Below are 18,399 nucleotides of genomic sequence, written 5' to 3'. Positions count from 1 at the left end.
ACCACCACTCTGTGGGGGAGCCCACCACCTCCAACCTCCTTTATTACAAATGAGCAGTACAATTTGGAGGGAGGGCAGCCCACATCCTATCCCGAGGGATACGCCTTGATGACCTTTACATCGTCGAGGGGTCGGTCCTGGGAGTTGGTCTCCACCATGGCTAGGCGCCCCAGCACCCCCATTCCTTGGCACACCCTCCCAAAAATGCTGTGCTTCCCATCCAGCCACTGTGCTGGGCCCAGTGTCAGGAAAAACTGGCTTCCATTGGTGTCCGGCCCTGCATTGGCCATTGCCAGGATCCCGGCACCTGTGAGACATGGGGGCATGTCACATCATGGATGGGGATACAGGGGACATGCCACCCCACAGCCAAGGTTCCAGCATGATGGGGGACATGTCATCCCATGGGAGGATGTCATCTCATGGCCAAGACCCCAGTATCATGGGAAACATGTCACTCCAAGACTGGGATCCTGGAGGGTGTCATCCTATGGCTGCAATCCTTGGGACATGTCACTCCATGAACAGGCTCCAGGGGAACCTGTCGCCTGACAGAGGGATCTTAATGGACATCAGTAACAACTTACTCCCATTGGTGTCCAGCCCCATACTGGCCATCACCAGAATTCCAGTGCCTGTGGAACACAGGCCAAGGATCCTGGCACCCTGAGGGATATGCCATGATATGACCAGAGTCTTGGAGGACATGTCACTCCAGGGATGGGGTCCTGGGGAATATGGAGGACATGCCACCCCATGGATGGGGTCTCAGGGACATGTCATCCCCTGGCTGAGGTTCTGGTGTCATGGGGAAAATGTCGTCCAATGGAGAGGTCTTAGGGGAACATGAGGAAGAATCGGCTCCTGTTAGTGTCCAACCCCATGTTGGCCATCGCCAGGATCCTGGTGTCTGTGGGACACAGGGACATATCACATCAGGAATGGGGAAATACAGGACAGGGCATCCCATGGCAAAGCTCCTCGGGGTCATGTCACTCCATGGATGGGGTTTTGGGGACACAGAGAACTTGTCACCCTACAGATGGGATCCTGGGGGACAGGAGAGACATGCCACCTCATGGCCAGGGTCCTGGAGGACCTACTCCATGACCAGCCTCCTTGAGACATGCCACCCCATGACTGAAGTCCAGGGAGTCATGTCACTCCATGGATGAGGACACAGAGGACATCCCATCTCATCCCATCCCACAGATGTGTTCTCAGGGGTCCTGCCCCTCTATAGGTGGGGTCCTGGGGTCCCAGGGATGCCCCTCCAGTGTTGTCCCAGTGCTGGCCCCACTCACCAGTGAACTTCAGGTCAGGGTGCAGCTCGTCCTCAAACTGTTTCCCGTAGATGGAGGCGCCACCACGGCCTGCAGGGGGATTTGGGGGTCAGCAGGAACCCCTGGCACCAGGGAGGGTCCCAGGAAGATTTCAGAGGCCTGTGCTCACCAGTACCCGTGGGGTCCCCTCCCTGCACCATGAAGTCCTTGATGATGCGATGGAACTTGGTGCCGTTGTAGTACCCACGGCGGCTCAGCTCAGCAAAGTTCTTGCAGGTGCGGGGGGCGTGTTGCCAGTACAGTTCCAGCACAAGTGGGCCCATCCTGGGATGGGAACACAGGTAATGGGAATGGGAAAGGCATCAGAAATGGGGAACAGTAATGGGAATGGGAAAAGGAAATGGGGTCATCCCAAAGTGATACCCACATCCCCAGCTTCAGACCAAAGCCAGGGGTTGTGTTGCCAGTGCAGCTCCAGCACCAGCAGGCTCATTCTGTGAATGGGAACAGCAGGAATAGGAATGGGAACTGGAGACAGGGTCATCACACTGTGATTCCCACACCCAGTTTCAGACCAAAGCTAGGGGCTTTTTCTGCCGTAAGTACAGCTCCAGCACTGGAGAGCCCATCCTGAGAATGGGAAAACCAGGAACAGGAACGACACTGGGAATGGGGAACAGCACCAGGAATAGGAATAGGAATAGGAATAGGAGATGGGGGCGGTCACCCTGCTGTGAACTCCTCCACCTATAGGGTCAATTCTTGCAGCTGCAGGGCAGGGTCATCCCACTGAGACCCCCAACCCCAGTTTGAGATCAAAGTCGGGCTGTGCTGTTAGTACAGCTCCAGCACCAAGCAGGCCCATCCAGGGAATTGGAAATAGGAATACTGGAAATGGGAATGGGAACAAAAACAGGACGGGTAACAGGAAAAGCCTCTAAGTAATCCCCCACTTCCCCCCCACCCCCCCATCCCCCAGGGTCAGTCAGGGACAGGGACCACAGGGGTGAGAGGGAATGGGGGGCAATAGGACACCAGGAGGACACGGATGGCTATTGGTACCAGGGGAAACAACCAGGATTGGCTGATTCTGTGCGGTATCAGGAGACACTGGGGCTAACGGGATAACACGGGATCGCTGGGATCTGCCTGGTACCGAGGGGCCTGGGGGTCACGAACACCAGGGGGGACACCGAGGGAACCAGGGGCCCTCTAGTACCGCGGCGGAAACCAGGACTGGTTCATATCGGGAGATAACGGAGCTGTCCCGTTCTGGAGACACGGGGAATTTCTTAGCACCTGTGGAGTTCAGGGTCTGCCTGATATCGGGGGCTCAAGGACACCGGGGACTGCCCCGTACCGGGAGGATCAGGGACTCAAGAACACCGGGGCTGCACAAAAGCCGGGGGGAGAGGGAGTGGACACCGATTTACCGCCAGTACCGCGGAAGGGGGCGGGACAAGTGGTGGGCAGGGCCTCCCGTGCCGGTACCGGTGCCGGTACCGGGGCGGTGCCCCGCCCCTTACGTGGTCTCCATGGAAACGGTGGGAGGCTGCCAGGAGTCGGGCGGGACGGCGGCCATGCTGCGGAGGCACCGATGGCGGAAAGACCCTCAGCCGCCGCACTTCCGGGCCACACCCCCAGCGGTTGAGGGCGGGGCGTGGGGGGAGGGGAAGAGCCAGTCAGCGAGGCGAAAGGCGAGGACACTGACCAATGAGAATGGATATTTAAAGGGCGCAGACCAATCGGAACCCGGGGCGGGTGCGCTGCGATTGAGCCGCAAGGGGAGGGGGAATTCGAACTAGACCACGCCCCTTTCGTTAGGCCACGCCTCCTCGGCGCGCGCGACGAGCGGGAGCCGGGGGCGGTGAGGTAGTGGGGGAGAGGGGGGATGAGGGCAGACCGAGACTCTCGAGGAGAGGGGAAACCGGCGGGGAGATCGGTTGGGCCGCGGAGCGCCGGATAAACCACCCCATGCGGAGATAGGGAGACGTGGGGTCGGGGTGAGGGGCTGGGACCCCCTGGTAGGGGCTGAGGACCCCGAGGGCTGGGGCTGTGAGGCCTGGATCCCCGGCGGGGGCTGGAACCTTCTCAGTGTGGGGCTGAGGTCACCAAGGGATTGGGGTGCGCGGCTGGGACTCGTCGGTGGGGCTGGAGTTGGGACCCCCCAATGTGGGATTGTGGTCTTCTGGGCTGGGGGATTCCTCAGGTGTGGGGGAAGGATCGCTCCATTATGAGGCTGAGACCCCACAGTGTGCGGCTGGGAGGCCCAGGAGTGAGAATGGGACCCCCAGGGTCGGGGTTTGGGTCTGACACCCGATCCCCACCCCACCCCCGCCCCGTCTGGAAGCTAGGAGGCCTAGGAATGTGGATGGGACTCCCTCGGGATCGGGATGCAGGGCTGTGACCCCTCAGAGTGGGGCTGGGGTCCCTAAGTGATTGGGATGAAGGGCTGGGACCTCTAGTATGGAATGGGGTCCCCTTGCATGCGGATGAGATCCCCTGAGGATCAAGATGTGGGGCTGGGGATCCCTCAGGATCGGAGTGTGGATGTGGGGCTGGGACGCTCTGGGTGTGGAACGGGGGCTCCCCTGGGTGTGGGGCTGCGACCTCTCAGTGGGGTTGGGCCCCTGCAGTGTTGTGCTGTGGTCCCCTGATAGGGGCTGGGAACCACCATTGTGGCGCTGGGGACTCACACGGATCAGGGTGCGGGGCTGGGACTTCCCATCGTGGCACTGAGGAGACTCGGGTTGGGGGTGCTGGGCTGTGGGTTCCCCGGGTGGGGGTCGCCGGTGTCACCCCCACCCCTACTGGCGCCGACGGAGCCATCCCTGTCCCCATCCCGGTGGCACGGGGCCCAGCGGCGCCTGGCACTGGCCGTGTCACTCGTGCGCTGGCTGGTGCCACCAGGCCCCCGCGGGGGGTTGGGACACGAGGTGGGTGGCGGGTAGGGGCACGGATGGGGAACCCCGATGGGGTCGGTAGTGACCCCCCCAGCTCCCGCAGGTGGCCCCGGTGCCCCGAGGCGATGGCCGAGGACCGAGGTACGGCAGCACCAGTGCTGCATGTCTCCCATGTTTCCCCCCTGGGGTGGGGGGCCGGGACTCACCCCCAGTGTCACCCTAGATGTAAGATTTGTCACCGAGGAGAGCTTCGACTTCGGTGTGCTGTCGCCATCTGACAGGTACAGGAGGATAGTGGGGACAGGGCACCTAATAGTTGGGAACATGGGGAATAGGACGGGACATAAAGGACAGGGCACCTCATTGTCAATGTCCTAGGGGACATGTCACCCCATGGATGGTGTTGTGGGGGATGTGGCAACTCATAGCTGGGATCCTGGGGGCCATGAGGGAGACATCGCACCCCAAAGATTGTGTCCTAGGGTCCATGTCACCCCATGAACACGGTTCTGGAGGTCCTGTGGATGTGTCCCCCTCATAGATGTGGTTCTGGGGGTCCTCGGGGATGTGTCACACAATGAATGGGGTCCTGGGTGGCATGGCAGGGGGCGGGGTTCCTCCCACTTCTTGGCAGCGGCGTTTGGGGGGCTAACACCGCCATTCCCCCTCCCCTCCCCATCCACAGCCAAGAGGAAGAGGATGAGGATAGCCCCGGCAGGGGGTGCCAGCACGGGGGTAGCAACGGGCGCTGGAGTCCCCTGAGTGGGGCCCATCTGGAAGAGATGATGCGGGAGGCAACGCGCCTGGCGGCGCAGTTGGAGGCATGTCACCTGCTTGCTCCCGGAAACCCCCCCGGACCTGCCACCACGCCCCCGAGTACACCCCGCAGTCCCCGCCGCCAGACCTTCGTGGTGAAGGACAGCCCGGTGCGGGCACTCCTGCCCACCGTGGAGTCTCAGGGCCCTGCCCCCATCCCCCACTCCCCCGCCAAGCCCCGGGGGGCCTCTGCGGCCACCAGTGTCCCCAAGGTAGGTGAGACCCGAGGGTAGGGGCCCCAGTGTAGCCGTGTCTCACCCGGGCTGAACACCCAGATCCCCCCCAAACCCATCCTAGATGGGGCAGTGAGTGCCCCCCTGTCTCCAAGGGGCATCGTGAATCCCCCAGCCCTGTGGGTGGGGGGCACTCACTGAGAGATGTCTCCATGTTCCCTGCTCTATTTTCAGGCACCCCCCAGCCGTAATTCCACAGCAGCGGCAAAGGGACCCTTGGGTGGCAGGAGGCTTCCCCCCAGCCGCATGGGCCCCCCCCGGCCATGCCTTCCCCAGGGGCTGGGGGCTGATGCCCGGGGCAAGTCAGAGCCCCCCCAGGGGGGTACAGCAGGTAGTTACGGCAAGGGAGTGGGGACACCATGGCCATGGGGGCTCCTGGGCCGTACCCCAACTCCCCCTCTCTCCCCAGGCAAGGCTAAGGTGAGGGGGGGCACAGTCTCCTGCCCCCCCCCCACCCGCCAGCTCCACACCAGGACCACCACCACCTCTGCCCCCTCTGGCTGTTCCCCAGCACCTACTGCCCTTCCCAAGGTGTCCCCTCGGACTCTAGCAGCGGGTGGGAGGACCCCCACCCCCAGAGGTAAGGATGTAATGGGGTTTGGGGGGCGCAGGGGATGCCCCATCCTCCGTGCCTCAGTTTCCCTGTGGCTTCTTTCCCCTTTGCAGGTGCAGTGGCAGCACGGGCAGCCCCCCCAACTGGTGCCTCAGGGTGCAAATCAGGACCCCCCCCCACCCGCCTGCAGCCCTCCCGCAAGACTGCGGTGAGCAGCACCCCGAGGTGACACCCCCAAACCACCCCACACCCACCCTGGGGGCACCCAGACCCCCCCTAGGTACCAGCTAAGGTACCTAGGCTTGGGGGGGGACAGAGCCAAGGCCACCCCAGGGATGAGTTGAGGCATCCACTGGGTTTTGGAAGGAGGCAGGCAGCACAAGGGGCCCCCAGGGACCAGCCAAGGCACCCATTGGGTTGACAGGTTGTAGGGCAGAGTTGGAACTCCCAGGGACCAGCTGAGGTTGGGGTGGCAGAGCCAGGGGCCTCCCCAGGGATGAGCCGAGGCACTCATTGAGTTTTGTTTTAATTACAAAAGGTCTCATCAGCATTAGGAAACCCCCCACATCCTCCAGCACCCAGGGGCCCCTCATCCCCCAAGACCCTTCCCTGGGTTCCTCCACCTGAGCCTCATCCCTGGGCAGGGGGGTCCCAGACTTCCCTGTAACCCCTAGCTGATCCCCCCTCCACATGCTCCCCACCTGGGTGAGTTGGCACCATGGGACGGGTTGCACCTTCATGGGGGTTGGCACCTTGGGGGGAAAGGGGGCTGGCACAATGGGGGAAGTTGGTTATAAATTCCTTTTTTTTGTATTTTCATGTATTTTTTAAATAAAACACTCTGCTGGGCAAAGGGGCTGGGGGTGATCATGGGGGGACAACAGGGGCACCCTGTGCCATCTCCCCAAGGTGCCAATCCCTGCAAGGATACAAAGTGCACTGAGGGGGGGTGGTTGTAGCTCCCTGCTCCTTCCTGATGTCCTCCCAGTCCTAGTGCACCCCCAGTCCTGGTGTGTTCTGCCCCCCGCCCCCACCATCCTGTAGCCCTCCCTGTCCTGGTGTCCCTGGCACAGTGGGTGGGCTGCCTGATGGGTGGGTCCCCATTAGATCGAGGTCTCGTCGCTCCTGGTGGGGGGACAGACAGATGGGGGGGGTGGATACAAAGTGCAGGATGGGGGGAGAATAAAAAACAAGACAGACAGATGCATGATGGAGGAGGTGGGTGCCAGGGTGCCCTCTGTGCCCCCCAGCACCCAGCGCCAACCCCTGGGGAAAGATGGTGGGGTGGGGTTTGGGGGGGGAGCCCCCAGCCCCCTTGGGTTAATGGAGAAAATTAAAAAACAGAAATCTGGGTGGTAGAGGGGGAGAAAAGAGTAGGGTTAGTGCTGCTGTGCCACCTCTGCCCTAGGCATCCATGGGTGGTCAGGTGTACTCAGTGGACACCCCAGCACCCAGTGAATGCTCCAGTGGGCACAACACCTAGTGAGCACCCAGTGGTCAACGGGCACCTTTGGACAGTCAATGGGCACCCAACATGCACTCCAACACTCGATGGGCACTGTTAGACCCAAGGGGCACCTAATGGTCAGTGGACACTCATGAACAGTTAACACACACCAAGAGGTGCTGTTAGACCCAGTGTGCACACAGAGGTCATTAGGCACCCAATGGGCAGTCAGTGGACACCAAATGGATCCAATACATAATGGTCAATGGATGCACAATGGGTATCCAATGGGCACCCATGGACAGTCAAGTGGCATCCAATGGGTGCAGTTAGACCTGATGAACACCTAGTGAGTATTAAATGGGCATCCAATGGGTATTCAGTGGGTACCCCAGCCCTCAATGGGCACCCAGTAGGAATCTTGTGGGCAACCAACAGCCACCTTTGCAGCCCATGGGCACCCAAGAGGAATCCTGGCACTCAATGGTCACCTGTTGGTTACCCTGGCACCCTATGGACATCCAACAAACACCCTTACACGTGATGAGCACCAAATGAGCACCCTGGCACCCAATATTCATTGGATCCAAAGGGACTGCTGGGACCTGATGGGCACTCAAGAAGGAACCCTGGCACCTGATGGGCATCCAAAGGGCATCTGTTGGGCACCCTGGCACCAAGTGGACACCCAAAAGGAACCCTGGAACCTGACGGATACCCGACAGGTAATGTTGTGCTCCATGGGTGTCCAGTCAGTACTGTGGCACCTGATGAGCAGCCAACAAGCAGTGTTGGACCCAATGTGTGCCCAGCGGTCACCTGAGAGAAACCCTGGCACCAAATGAGAGTGCAACAGGAACCTTGGCACCGTGGTACTCAGCTATCCTTGCATCTGATAGGCACCCAAAGGGTACCCAACAAGTGGTGTTTGTCCACCCAACAGGAACCCTGGCATCCCAAGGGCACCTTCAAACCCAACAGGTGCCCAGAGGGAACCCTGGCACCCAAAGAACTCCCAGTAAGCACCCCTCAGATGTGGTGGGCACTCACTCAGAGCCAGAGGAGTCCTCGTCAGCAGTGCCTGTGCGGATGCTCATGGCAATGGGGGTGAGGCCGCTGAGCTGCTCCTGGAGGCTCTGCCGAGGCCGGGGGATGGGGGTGGCCCCTGTGTCACTGCCCGAGGAGGCAGCCGTGCAAGCAGGAGGTGGTGGGGGCAGCTCAGGGTGCTGGGCACTGCCCCGCTCACTGATGGGGGGCAGGCACTTCTTCAGTATCCCTGCAGGAGTAGCATCACCCATGGGTGGGGAGGCCAGATTTGGAGTGCCCACCCTTGCCATGGCAGCCTGTACCTTTGTGGGGGTGGGGCAGGGGCAGCAGCAGGGGGTCCCTGGGGAGCGCCTCGCCGTTGGGCCAGGGGGGGTCACCCCAGGGGTGTCCCTGCCCCCCTGCTGGCTGCACTCGCAGCCCCTCACTACCTCCTGGTCCCTCACTCTCGCTCGCTGTTGTCACAAACTCCCCTGGCCAGTATGGGCACCCCGGGGGCACCAGGGGGTCACCTGTGGGGAAGGAAGGAAGCTGGGACAGGCAGGACCAGGGACCCCCTCCCATCCTCACTGGGTGCCCCCATCAGCACATAGTCAGTGTGAGAAATGCACCCAAACCCATTGTATCAGTCCCATCCACCCCCCAGACTGGACAGGGGGCCATCTTTCCCCCCTGGGTGCCCCAGTCAGCACCTCTGACTGCATGAGGAACCCCCAAACCTTTTAGGTGTCTCCCATCACCACACCAGAGCTGACAAGGGATCCTCTCCCTCATACCCACTATACCCACTATGTGTTTATCAGAATTCCAGGCTGGACCAGGGATCCTTTGTCCACTCTGTGTGTCCTGCATCAGGACCCAGCCAAGATGAGGGACCCCCTCCCACCCCCCCAAAACTATTCAATGCCCTATCACCTCTCCAGACTGGACAAGGGACCCCTACCCCCGCCAGGTGTCCCCCATCACTGTTGTGGATAAGGCGAGGGACCTCACCCAACCCACTGGGTATCCCCCATCAGCACCCAGCCAGGCTGAAGGTCCCCCATCTCCATGGGGTGCCCCCTGGGGGTGTTACCAGGGCCGGGGGGACCCAGGGGAGCCCTGGGCAGGGGGTCCCAGCCACGGGGGACCTCGTCCTCGCTGTCGGAGGAATGTGTGGAGCCATAGGATCCACTCGGGTCGTCCAGGGACAGGTCACTGTCTGACTCTGTGTCGTGCTCTAGGGGGGGGTCACGGGTCAGGAGGTGCCCAGAGGCACCTCCTGCCCCCTGGGCCAAGGCTAGGGGCACTTGCCCTATGGGTGAGGCCATACCCTCAGGCTGGTCTTGGGTGTCAAGGAAGAGCCCCCCAGGCTCAGGCAGCGCAACTGGCCCTGGGCTGCCTGCCAGACCTGAGTCCTCCCTGTGGAGACACAATACTCATCAACACCTGATCCCCACTCACAAACACCTACCATCCACTGTCACCCACTGACTGACACCAATCCACTGACACAATATCCACCCACTGACACCCAACACCCCAATATCCACTGACACCCACTATCCTGATATCCACCTACCCCTGCCACCTCTTCACCCCGACACCCCCTCAACCCCCCACTCTGTGACCACCCTGCCACCTCACCACTCCATGTGCATGCCACTCTGCCACTGTAGTGCTGTGCACCATGCCACTGCCCCACCACCCAGCCATCCCAACTCCCCCACAAGCACACTACCCCACCACCCACCATCCTGCCATCCCAATACTCCCATGTCATGTAATGCCATACTGCCACCCCCCGCAACCCACCACTCAACCACCCCAGCACCCCACTACCCCATATCCCATCACCATTCCATCTTGTCATCCCAGTGCCCCACCAGCCCAGGATCCCACAAAAACCCATGCCCTGGTCCCTGCTGTGCACAGTACCGCCGCACAAAGGGGATGTAGCTGTGGTGGCTCTTGCCCGAGCGTGCAGTGCTGTGCAGCGACCCTGAGGACCCACTACCTGGGGGAGGGTACAGTCGCCCTGCCACGTATGTGCTGTCCCTGCCATACGCCTGCCAAGGGCACAAGGATGTCATAGCCATGGCACTGGCTGCCCTTCTCTTCCTGTCACCCCCCATGTGGTCCAGCACTCACGGGAGTGAGGGTGGCCTTGGTGGCCAGTGGTGGGTGGTGGCAGCGGGCACAGCTCAGGCGGAGGCTCCTTCGCACCTCCTTGCTCAGCACCACACAGGACAGGAAGATGAGCGGGCCCTGGGCAGAAAAGGGGCAGGGGGGACAAGGAAGGGTGTGTACAGCCTGGGAGGATACCAGCAGCACCCTGGACCAGTCAAGGGGTCACCATCCAGATTGGGTGCATCCCATTGGCACCTCAAAGAGAATGAGCGTGCCCCCCACTGATATCTCAGACAGGATGAGGGACCCCATATGCACCGGATGCCCTCCATGGGCACCATGGAGTGGTTTAGGTGCCCCCATAACACTGGATACCTCCCATTAGTGCCCTGGATACAGCAAAGGACCTCTCTGTGCCCACTAGGTGCCCTACAAATAGGCATGGGACTCTGGAGGTGCCAAGGGTGTGAGGTTCAGGGGGTTCTTCTGGGATCTCTGGGAGTCCCAAGGGTCATGGTCACTGGGGATCCCAGGGGCAGAGGCTTTGGGGTTCTGGAGTCTTTGGGGGTCCCCGGGGCAGTGGCTCTGGAGGTTCCATGGGTGGAATCTCAGGTGGTTCCCACTGACCTGGAGGCAGTTGGAGGCGGCGAACAGGTAGTGACAGAGCAACGTGTCACTGTTGACTGAGAGCAGGGCCAGAAGCCAGGCCAGGCTGGGCATGGCCAGCAGGACTGCAGCTGTGCGCACCCCAGACCTGAGCACCCCAATGGCACCCCAGTGTCACCACAATGACATCTCATGTCACAGCCCTCTGTACTTCTGCCCCTCGGGGATGACCCAGCCCCTCATGGCCCCCTCCCCCTCCAGATGCCCCAACCCCCACCTGAGCCACTCTGCCATCCATGGGTGCTCCAGCCCCCTGAGCTCCTCTGTTCCCTGTGGGCCCAGCCTAACCCCAGTCCCCTGTGCCCCTTGCCCCCAATGCCCTTTTGCCTCCCCATGGGTGCTCTGTAAACCCCTGCCCCTCTAGCTGCCCCAATCTCCCCTGACCCCCTCAATCCCCCACAGGGGCCTCTGCCCTTGATGCCCCCCTGCCCTCCACAGGTGCCCCAACCTCCTGTGCCCCCCCTGGCCTTAATGGATGCCCCAGACCTCTATATCCCCCTACCCACCATGAGTGTCCTAGTCCTTCCTGTGCCCCCCTGCCCTCCACAGTTGCCCCAACCTCCCATGCTCCCATGCCCCCCATTGGGTCTAGCCCCCTGTACCCCCCGGCTCCCCATAGCTGTCCTGCACCCATCTGCCCCTATAAATGCCCCAGCCGCCACTGTCCCCTCCTACCCCTGCCCCATAGGCAGCCCAGTCCCCAGTGCCCTCCTGCCCCCCCGGATGCCGCAGTCTGTCCTGTGCCTCCCTGCCCTCTGCAGGTTCCCCAAAAGGCCAGCTCCCCATGTGTGCCCCAACCTCCCATACTCCCCTTGGGCAACCCCATCCCCACCGTGTCCCCTGCCCCCTGTAGGTGACCCCGCCTGGGTGACTCACGCTGAGCCCTTTTTCTGGAAGCCCTGAGGGGTGGCACAGGTGGCCCTGGCTGCCAGCACCAGGAAGAAGATGCCAACCTGGGGGATGCAGGGAGTGAGCAGGGTGATAGGGGGTTCCATGCCCTCCCCAGCCCCCAGCCCTGTACGCACAGCAAGGGCTGCAGCACAGGGCCCAGCCAGGCTCCACACCAGGCTGTCGTGCAGGGTCAGCCAGCAAAAGTCGGGGTTCCCGTAGCCTTCGGGGTCCAGTCCCACCGCTAGCCCTGCACAGGAGAGATCAGGAGCGGGGCCAGTTCAGTGGATGGGGCAATAAGAGGAGACGGGGCTAAGGTGGGAGGAGCGGGGCTAAACAGTGTGAAGCTATGGCAAGACGGGGGCTCGTGGAATGGCTCATAAATGGCACAGGGCTGGCGAGAAGGTACTGCTCTTGGGGGTGTGGCTACAGTGGGTAGAGACAGCGCTATGCAAATGAGGTTTGTCTAAGCTCTTGGGCATGTGGCAGTGTGGATGAGAGCAGGGATATGGCACGGGAGGCTTGTCTAAAAGGTTAGTACAGGTCTAGTCTCTGGGGGTGGGGTTATGCTGATGAGGGCGGGGCTAAAGTCGCAGGGGAGTATCTGACTACAATTGATGGAGAAAGGCTATGGCCCTGGGAGCATATTAAAGAGATTGGGAAAGATGCTCTTGGGGTGGAGATATGATGGATGAGGGTCGGGCTAAACTCCTGCAGTGGGGATAAAATGTTCACCAGATTTATACACTTTGGGAGAGGGCTATGACCCTGGGGGTGTGTCTGAAAGTTTGGGGACAGAGCTATGATGAATGAGGGTAGGATTATGGACCCAGGGGCCTGTCTAAAATCTTGGGGACTGGGTCTGATAGACGAGGGCACAGCTATGACTCTGCCTATGTATTAGGGTGGGGCTATGGTGGTTAAGGGCGGAGCTAAACTCTTGGAGTGGGGCTGTTTTGGATTGGGCATGACTATCCTGCTGGAGGCAGGATTATATCCAGGGGTGTGGCTATGCTGGTAAAGATAGATTTGGGAGTGGGCCTATATTCTGGGCGTAGGGTTACACATGGAAATAGGACCCCACCATGCATCAAACTGATTGCGGGAGTGAGATTCAGGTGGCAGGCCATAGCCTAGAAGGGGGTGCATAGCCACCAAAAAGTGTTGATCCAGGTGGAGGTGGGCAGCTGGTAGTCCAGGGCATGGGGTGAGAATGAGAGCAGGGTTTCACAGCAGGGCTCACCAGTGATAAAAGCAGGCAGTCCCCAGCCCAATACATGGTAGAAGCGCATGGGACCACGGTCGACATGACGGGGTTCACTACGGCGCCGGTACAGGTGCAGCGCCTCCAGCAGCGCCCAGCCTACCGCACTCAGATACAGGAACTGCAGCAGGATGGCCACCACCGTGCACGCCAGCTGCACCCACTCTGTCAGTGCCAGCCCACATGCCGTCCCCTGGCCGCGCCCACAGCCCCACCCATCCAACCATATGCACAACACCTTCCCCCCCCAACCTTGAGTGCCCCACCTCTTTGATGGGCCCCACTCCCTTGACAGCCAACCCCTTTGAGATAAAATGTACCCCTTAGGGAGCCTCACCCCGTTTATAAGACCCGCTGCTCTACAAGCCCCATCCTTTTATACAGACTCCACCCCTTGAGATCACTACCCCTTTGACAGATCCCACCCATTATAGTCCTCATGTCTTTTAGCTGCCACCCCTTAGGCCCAGCCCACCATGGCCGTGCCCACTCCTTAGCCCCACCCATTTCAGCCCAAACAACCCAAACACTTAAGGCAGCAGATCCCCTGACCCAGCCAGCCCTTCCCAGTGATCCCCTCTCCTTCCCGCCTTTCCCAGTCCCCTTTTCCCACACACCGGGACATCGGCCTGGTTGATGCCAAGCAGGAAGACAAGCTGTGCAAGGAACAGTGCAGCTGTGCCATGCCGGCGGATGCTGTGGCGGTTGGAGTGCAGCTGCCTCAGGGTCCCCAGGGCCAGGACGACCAGCGCCAGCCCCGCCAGCGCCACGCCCAGTGAGCTGTAGGTGAGTGCTGCCAGCGGCAGCACCTCCCCGTTCTGCAGAACCAGGATCGGCATATATCAGGCATGCGCTCAGTGGCATGCACCCCCAGACATTCCCGTCAACAGACACATGGTCCCTCTTACAAAGCAATCAGTCCCTGGGCCTGGGAAGTCCTGCCCACAATGCATAGCCCAATAGGAAGCCCTGCCCACATTATTCAGCCCCGCCCCTGGTAACCCCACTCTTTGAAACCCTTATCACAGCGCTTCAACCATGCCCCTCAAAACCTCACCCACATTTTGTAGCTCCACACTTTTAAACTTCTCCCATACTACTAAGCCCCAGCCCTCAAAACCCCACCCACAACTCTCAGCTCTGTCCCTTCCAACCCCACCTACTACACTCGACCCTGCCCCCCGAAGCCGCACCCACAACATTGACCGCACCTCCTTATGTCCCACCCACAGTTTTCAACCCTGCCCCAGGAAACCCTGCCCATATTAATCAGCCATAGCCCCTGAAAACACGCCTGCATCACTCAACCACACCTCTTGTAACCCCACCCACATCAGCTCTGCCCCTTGGAGACCGACCGGCCCAGCCTGCTCAGCTGCACCCACTGGAATCCCACTCATGCTGCCTGAACCCGCACCTGGGAGAGCTCTGCCAGATCTGACATTGCCTGGCCCATCCCACTGAGCTCTGCCTCAAGGGTGCCCCACCCACTGGATTTAGCCGTACCTCTTGGATTTTGCGCCACCCCACTTAAGCCCCGCACTTCCCTCAGTTCCGCCTCCATGAGCACTCACACCTCCACCCTGCCCCTGCCCCTCCTATTCCTGTCCCTCCCCTTTTACCAAAATCCCCGCCCCTGTCCATACAGCCCCGCCCCTATGCCTGGCACCTGCTGACATCCCGTGCCTGTTTCTGCATATGTCTCCATCCACCCACATGTCCTCACCAGGACCCTCACCCTGAGTCATTCCATGCCCCCAGGGTCACTGTGTCCCTCCACGTCTCCCATGTCACATCTGTCACCCCGTGTCCCCACGCACCCCTCCATGTCCCGCTATGTCCCCACCTCTCGGCGGGAGATGTCCATGAGGACAGCAAAGCTGGTCAGATGGTGGCACTGGCAGCTGACGTGGCTCTGGTTGCGGAAGGCGACTTCGCAGCCTCGTGCCGACCAGCCACCTACACTGCCCGCCCTGCACAGTACCAGAAGGCGACATGAGCCACGAAACCCGCCAGGACACCCACCGGTTTCAAACATATACACACACACTGGGACACCCACCAGGGACACCCACCAGGAACATCCACCCCCGCCCAAGGACACGCACCCAACCCAGGACATCCATCCAAGGGGTCACACACTTGGACACCCACCAGCATTCACAGCACTTCAACCATGCCCCTCAAAACCCCACCCACATTGTGTAGCTCCACCCCTTTAAATCCACCAGGGACACATGCGCTGGGGACACCGGCTGGCATCACCCTCCCACAGGGACTCACACCCACCAGGTACATCCACAGACAACATACACCCACCCACTGGGACTCCATCCACCCAGGAGAGACAGCCGCTGCCACTTGCAGACACTCACCCACCAGGGACACTCACTTAGGAACTACCCTCTATTTGGGGACACACCCCCATCCTATCTGACACCCACTAGGATCAGAGCTGCCCCCTTATGTCCTGCTCCCAGGTTACTCATCCATGACCCACAGGGTTATTGGGGCATCCATCCTGCCCTGTCCCCATATTCCCTGTCCCCTTAAGACGTCCCTATTCCCATGTCCCCTGTCGCCTCAAGGTGTCCTTATCCCTGTTATTATGTCCCCTGTTTCCATGGGATGTCGCCATCCCCATGCTCCCTGTACCCGCACAGTGTCCCCATCTCCTTAGGGTGTCCCCATTCCACGTCCACTGTCCCCTTTGAGGTGTCCCCATTTCCCTGGGGTGTCCCATTTCCATGGCCCCTCTCCCCCCACGGTGTTTCCTGTTCCCCTGGTATGTGCCATGTCCCCTGTTACCTCAGCATGTCTGTGTCCCCCCATGTTGTCCCTGACTCCCCAAGACGTCCCCATCCCTCCAGGGTGTTCCTTGGGATATCCCCTGTTCCCCTGGCTATTGTTACCCCCAGGTCTCCTGTCTCCCTGGGGAGATCCCTTGTCCCTCTGGAGTGTACCCATGTTCCCCAAGGTGTTCCCATCCCCAATCCCATATCCCTCTCTGCTGGGATGTCCCAGTGCCCCCAGGGTATTCCTGTAACCCCTGGGGTGTCCCCTGTCCTGCCCTCACCACAGAGAGTGGTTCCAGAAGACACAGATGGGCTTGGAGCGCTCCTGGGTCTCCAACAGCCGGAACTGGAGGGTGATGGGCTTGGCCAGCACCCGGGGGGTCCCCATGCCCCCCATGCCATCTGTGCCCCCCGTATGCACGCTGATGCTCACCACTGGTGTGTTGATGACGGGGCGCTTGGGCACCCTGGGGGGCACTGGTGTCAGGGAGCCCACTCAGGGTGCCCCAAAACCCACCTTGGTGCCAGAGAGTGTCCTGGCACCACACAGACACTGTGAGGGCACCTCTTTCTCCCCTGTGCCCTCTTTTTTGGGCACCCCATGTGCACCATCCTTGGGCATCTCTTGAGCCATCTCCACAACCCTCTGCCCCCCATCCTCAGGCATTCTCTGTGCCTCCCAGCCTTGGGCACCCCACGCATCCCCTTTACCATCCCTCCCCTGGGAACCCTCCGGACACCCCTGGCCCCATCTCCCTATGCCCCCCAGATGCTTGGTTTTGCCCTGACACCCCATGTGCCACCCCCAGCCCCCCAGGCCCCCATCCCCAGTGGCACCGGAGGCTGCGCTTGTCGGTGTCGAAGTGCTGGGGCAGGAGACCGGCCAGGGTACGGTAGATGATGACGCTGACGATGGCCTGGCCCTCACTCAGGGATGGGTGGCGCTTGTGCCGGGTCACCACAGTCATCCCTGCCTCCTCCTCCACTTTCTCCTCTTCGCCCGCTTCTTCTTCCTCCTCCTCCTCCTGCCCACCTGTGCCCTGTGGTGCCTGCCCATGCCCAGTTGAGGGGCCTGGGGGCATGGGCAGGGGGCAGCATGATGCTCTGAGACCTCATTGGGGTCCCTATGGCCACCCTGGAGTCCCCAACTCTGCCAGTGAAATGACCACAAGGTTCCCCCAACACTTCCAACTCCAGGAGTCCCCACGTCCACACCAGGGTCCCCAACCCTGTCAGCTCTATGACCACAATGAGGTCCCTAACCCTGTCCCCCGCCATGGCTACACCAGGATCTCTGATGCCATCCTGGGGTCCCTGGTCTTTGCATCCTTACCAGGGTCCCCAGCCATGCCAGTACCATCCTGGGGTCCCAAACCTGCCAGCCCTGTGGCCACACTGGACTCCCAACCCCGTCAGCCCATGGGCATTCTGGGGTTCTCCCATCCTTGACAGCCCCCAGCCAGGGTCCCCAGCTGTGCCATGTCCCCATGGCCAAATTGGGCGTCCCCGAAGCTCTCCCAGCCCCATGGATGCAAATGGGTCCCCAACCCTGCCCCCTGTCCTCCCCACTATGCCCCAGACTCACGCCTGTCCTCGCGGGGCCGGAAGATGCTGTCAGGCAGGATGATGGTCGTCTCCAGATCTGGGAGTTTCTCCCCCCGTAGCGCCTCATACCGTGGCAGGCGGGCACCCGCAAAACTGCTCTTGTCCAGCAGCACCACTGACACCACTGTGGCACCACGTCACCCATGGCCCAGCATGGCTCCCACCCACCCTGAGGCACACAGACCCCGGCACCCACCGACCCTAGAGCATACCGACCCCAGCATTCACTGATCCCAGGGCGCACCAGGCCCAGTAAATACCAATACCAGCACCCACCAATCCTGGTACCCATCGATCCTGGGGCACACAGACCCCAGGACCATAGATCCCACCACCCACCAATGCTGTGGCACAAAGACTCCAGAACCCACTGAGCTCAGCACCCAGTGACCCTGGCACCCAACGACCCTGGAGCAATGAATCCATACACCCACAGACACTAGAAGCCACCAACTCTCGGGCACATGGACCCCAGAACCCACTGACTCCAGTACCCACCAACCCTGGAACACACAGAACACAGCACCCTCTGTACCCAGCAACCACTGACCCCAGGGCACACAGACCACAGCCCATGTCCCCAGGGACACACACATGCCTCTAGGCACACCCATGTTCCCCAGGACATGTTTCCCAGCCACACAAATGTCCATGTCCCCAGCACACGTACCCAGGTACCCATCAGACATGCATGCATGCTCCCAGCTCACATGTCCTTGTGCACACACATGTCCTTGTGCACACATACTCCAGGTATATACGTTTGTGTTCCCAGACAAGCATCCATGTCGTC

The 18,399-nt window shown here is 60.9% G+C and overlaps 3 protein-coding genes across 14 annotated transcripts in view; 1 reads left to right on the top strand and 2 right to left on the bottom strand.

Moving 5' to 3' along the window:
- Nucleotides 1-24: 24 nt before the first annotated feature.
- PPIL1 (peptidylprolyl isomerase like 1) lies at nt 25-2,963 on the bottom strand. 2 transcript variants are annotated; one of them, XM_059868057.1, is made up of 4 exons: nt 2,810-2,963; nt 1,453-1,607; nt 1,305-1,373; nt 25-307 (listed from the first exon to the last, which is right to left on the bottom strand). In XM_059868057.1, the coding sequence occupies exons 1-4, from the start codon at nt 2,863-2,865 to the stop codon at nt 87-89; spliced, it is 501 nt and encodes a 166-aa protein (XP_059724040.1). In that variant the 5' UTR covers nt 2,866-2,963; the 3' UTR covers nt 25-86. The 2 variants fall into 2 exon arrangements, with proteins under 2 accessions (XP_059724040.1, XP_059724041.1); XM_059868058.1 differs by lacking the exon at nt 2,810-2,963 and adding an exon at nt 1,711-1,783.
- Nucleotides 2,964-3,013: 50 nt separating this feature from the next.
- Nucleotides 3,014-6,641, top strand: PSRC1 (proline and serine rich coiled-coil 1). Of its 8 annotated transcripts, none has more exons than XM_059868056.1 (7): nt 3,014-3,155; nt 4,290-4,327; nt 4,410-4,467; nt 4,872-5,214; nt 5,410-5,566; nt 5,645-5,815; nt 5,902-6,641. In XM_059868056.1, exons 2-7 carry the CDS (start codon nt 4,312-4,314, stop codon nt 6,015-6,017), a joined length of 861 nt encoding a protein of 286 aa, XP_059724039.1. In that variant the 5' UTR covers nt 3,014-3,155; nt 4,290-4,311; the 3' UTR covers nt 6,018-6,641. The 8 variants fall into 8 exon arrangements, with proteins under 8 accessions (XP_059724039.1, XP_059724038.1, XP_059724034.1 ...); XM_059868053.1 differs by having other exon boundaries at nt 3,119-3,150; XM_059868054.1 differs by lacking the exon at nt 3,014-3,155 and adding an exon at nt 3,186-3,286.
- The window catches only part of CELSR2 (cadherin EGF LAG seven-pass G-type receptor 2), a 31,160-nt gene continuing 19,058 nt past the window's right edge, over nt 6,298-18,399 (bottom strand). Inside the window, exons 20-35 of one of the 4 annotated variants that reach the window (XM_059868046.1) lie at nt 17,589-17,699; nt 16,839-17,073; nt 16,283-16,468; nt 15,053-15,179; nt 13,824-14,024; nt 13,186-13,360; nt 12,080-12,192; nt 11,931-12,007; nt 11,016-11,142; nt 10,410-10,526; nt 10,197-10,327; nt 9,592-9,680; nt 9,355-9,498; nt 8,585-8,791; nt 8,286-8,511; nt 6,298-6,913 (exon numbers count right to left, since the gene is read on the bottom strand). In XM_059868046.1, coding sequence (XP_059724029.1) covers nt 6,892-6,913; nt 8,286-8,511; nt 8,585-8,791; nt 9,355-9,498; nt 9,592-9,680; nt 10,197-10,327; nt 10,410-10,526; nt 11,016-11,142; nt 11,931-12,007; nt 12,080-12,192; nt 13,186-13,360; nt 13,824-14,024; nt 15,053-15,179; nt 16,283-16,468; nt 16,839-17,073; nt 17,589-17,699 — 2,288 coding nt within the window. In that variant the 3' untranslated portion in view covers nt 6,298-6,891. Of the gene's footprint in view, nt 6,914-8,285; nt 8,512-8,584; nt 8,792-9,354; nt 9,681-10,196; nt 10,328-10,409; nt 10,527-11,015; nt 11,143-11,930; nt 12,008-12,079; nt 12,193-13,185; nt 13,361-13,823; nt 14,025-15,052; nt 15,180-16,282; nt 16,469-16,838; nt 17,074-17,586; nt 17,731-18,399 lie in introns of all 4 variants that reach the window. The other 3 variants (XM_059868045.1, XM_059868044.1, XM_059868047.1) reach the window with 3 other exon arrangements.

Source organism: Haemorhous mexicanus, chromosome 25, assembly GCF_027477595.1.
Source record: "Haemorhous mexicanus isolate bHaeMex1 chromosome 25, bHaeMex1.pri, whole genome shotgun sequence".
NCBI lineage: Eukaryota > Metazoa > Chordata > Aves > Passeriformes > Fringillidae > Haemorhous > Haemorhous mexicanus.
Note: the sequence above shows the minus strand (reverse complement) of the source record. Positions and strands in the feature narration are given on the sequence as shown.

Coding starts and splice junctions, on each gene's coding strand:
- PSRC1 (XM_059868049.1), top strand. CDS start 4,256: ATGGGGTCGGTAGTGACCCCCCCAGCTCCCGCAGGTGGCCCCGGTGCC. Junction 5,215..5,409: donor CGGCCACCAGTGTCCCCAAG/GTAGGTGAGACC, acceptor CTCTATTTTCAG/GCACCCCCCAGCCGTAATTC. Junction 5,567..5,644: donor CCCCCAGGGGGGTACAGCAG/GTAGTTACGGCA, acceptor CTCTCTCCCCAG/GCAAGGCTAAGGTGAGGGGG.
- PPIL1 (XM_059868057.1), bottom strand. CDS start 2,865: ATGGCCGCCGTCCCGCCCGACTCCTGGCAGCCTCCCACCGTTTCCATG. Junction 1,374..1,452: donor AGGGGACCCCACGGGTACTG/GTGAGCACAGGC, acceptor ATCCCCCTGCAG/GCCGTGGTGGCGCCTCCATC. Junction 308..1,304: donor CCCTGACCTGAAGTTCACTG/GTGAGTGGGGCC, acceptor CATGTCTCACAG/GTGCCGGGATCCTGGCAATG.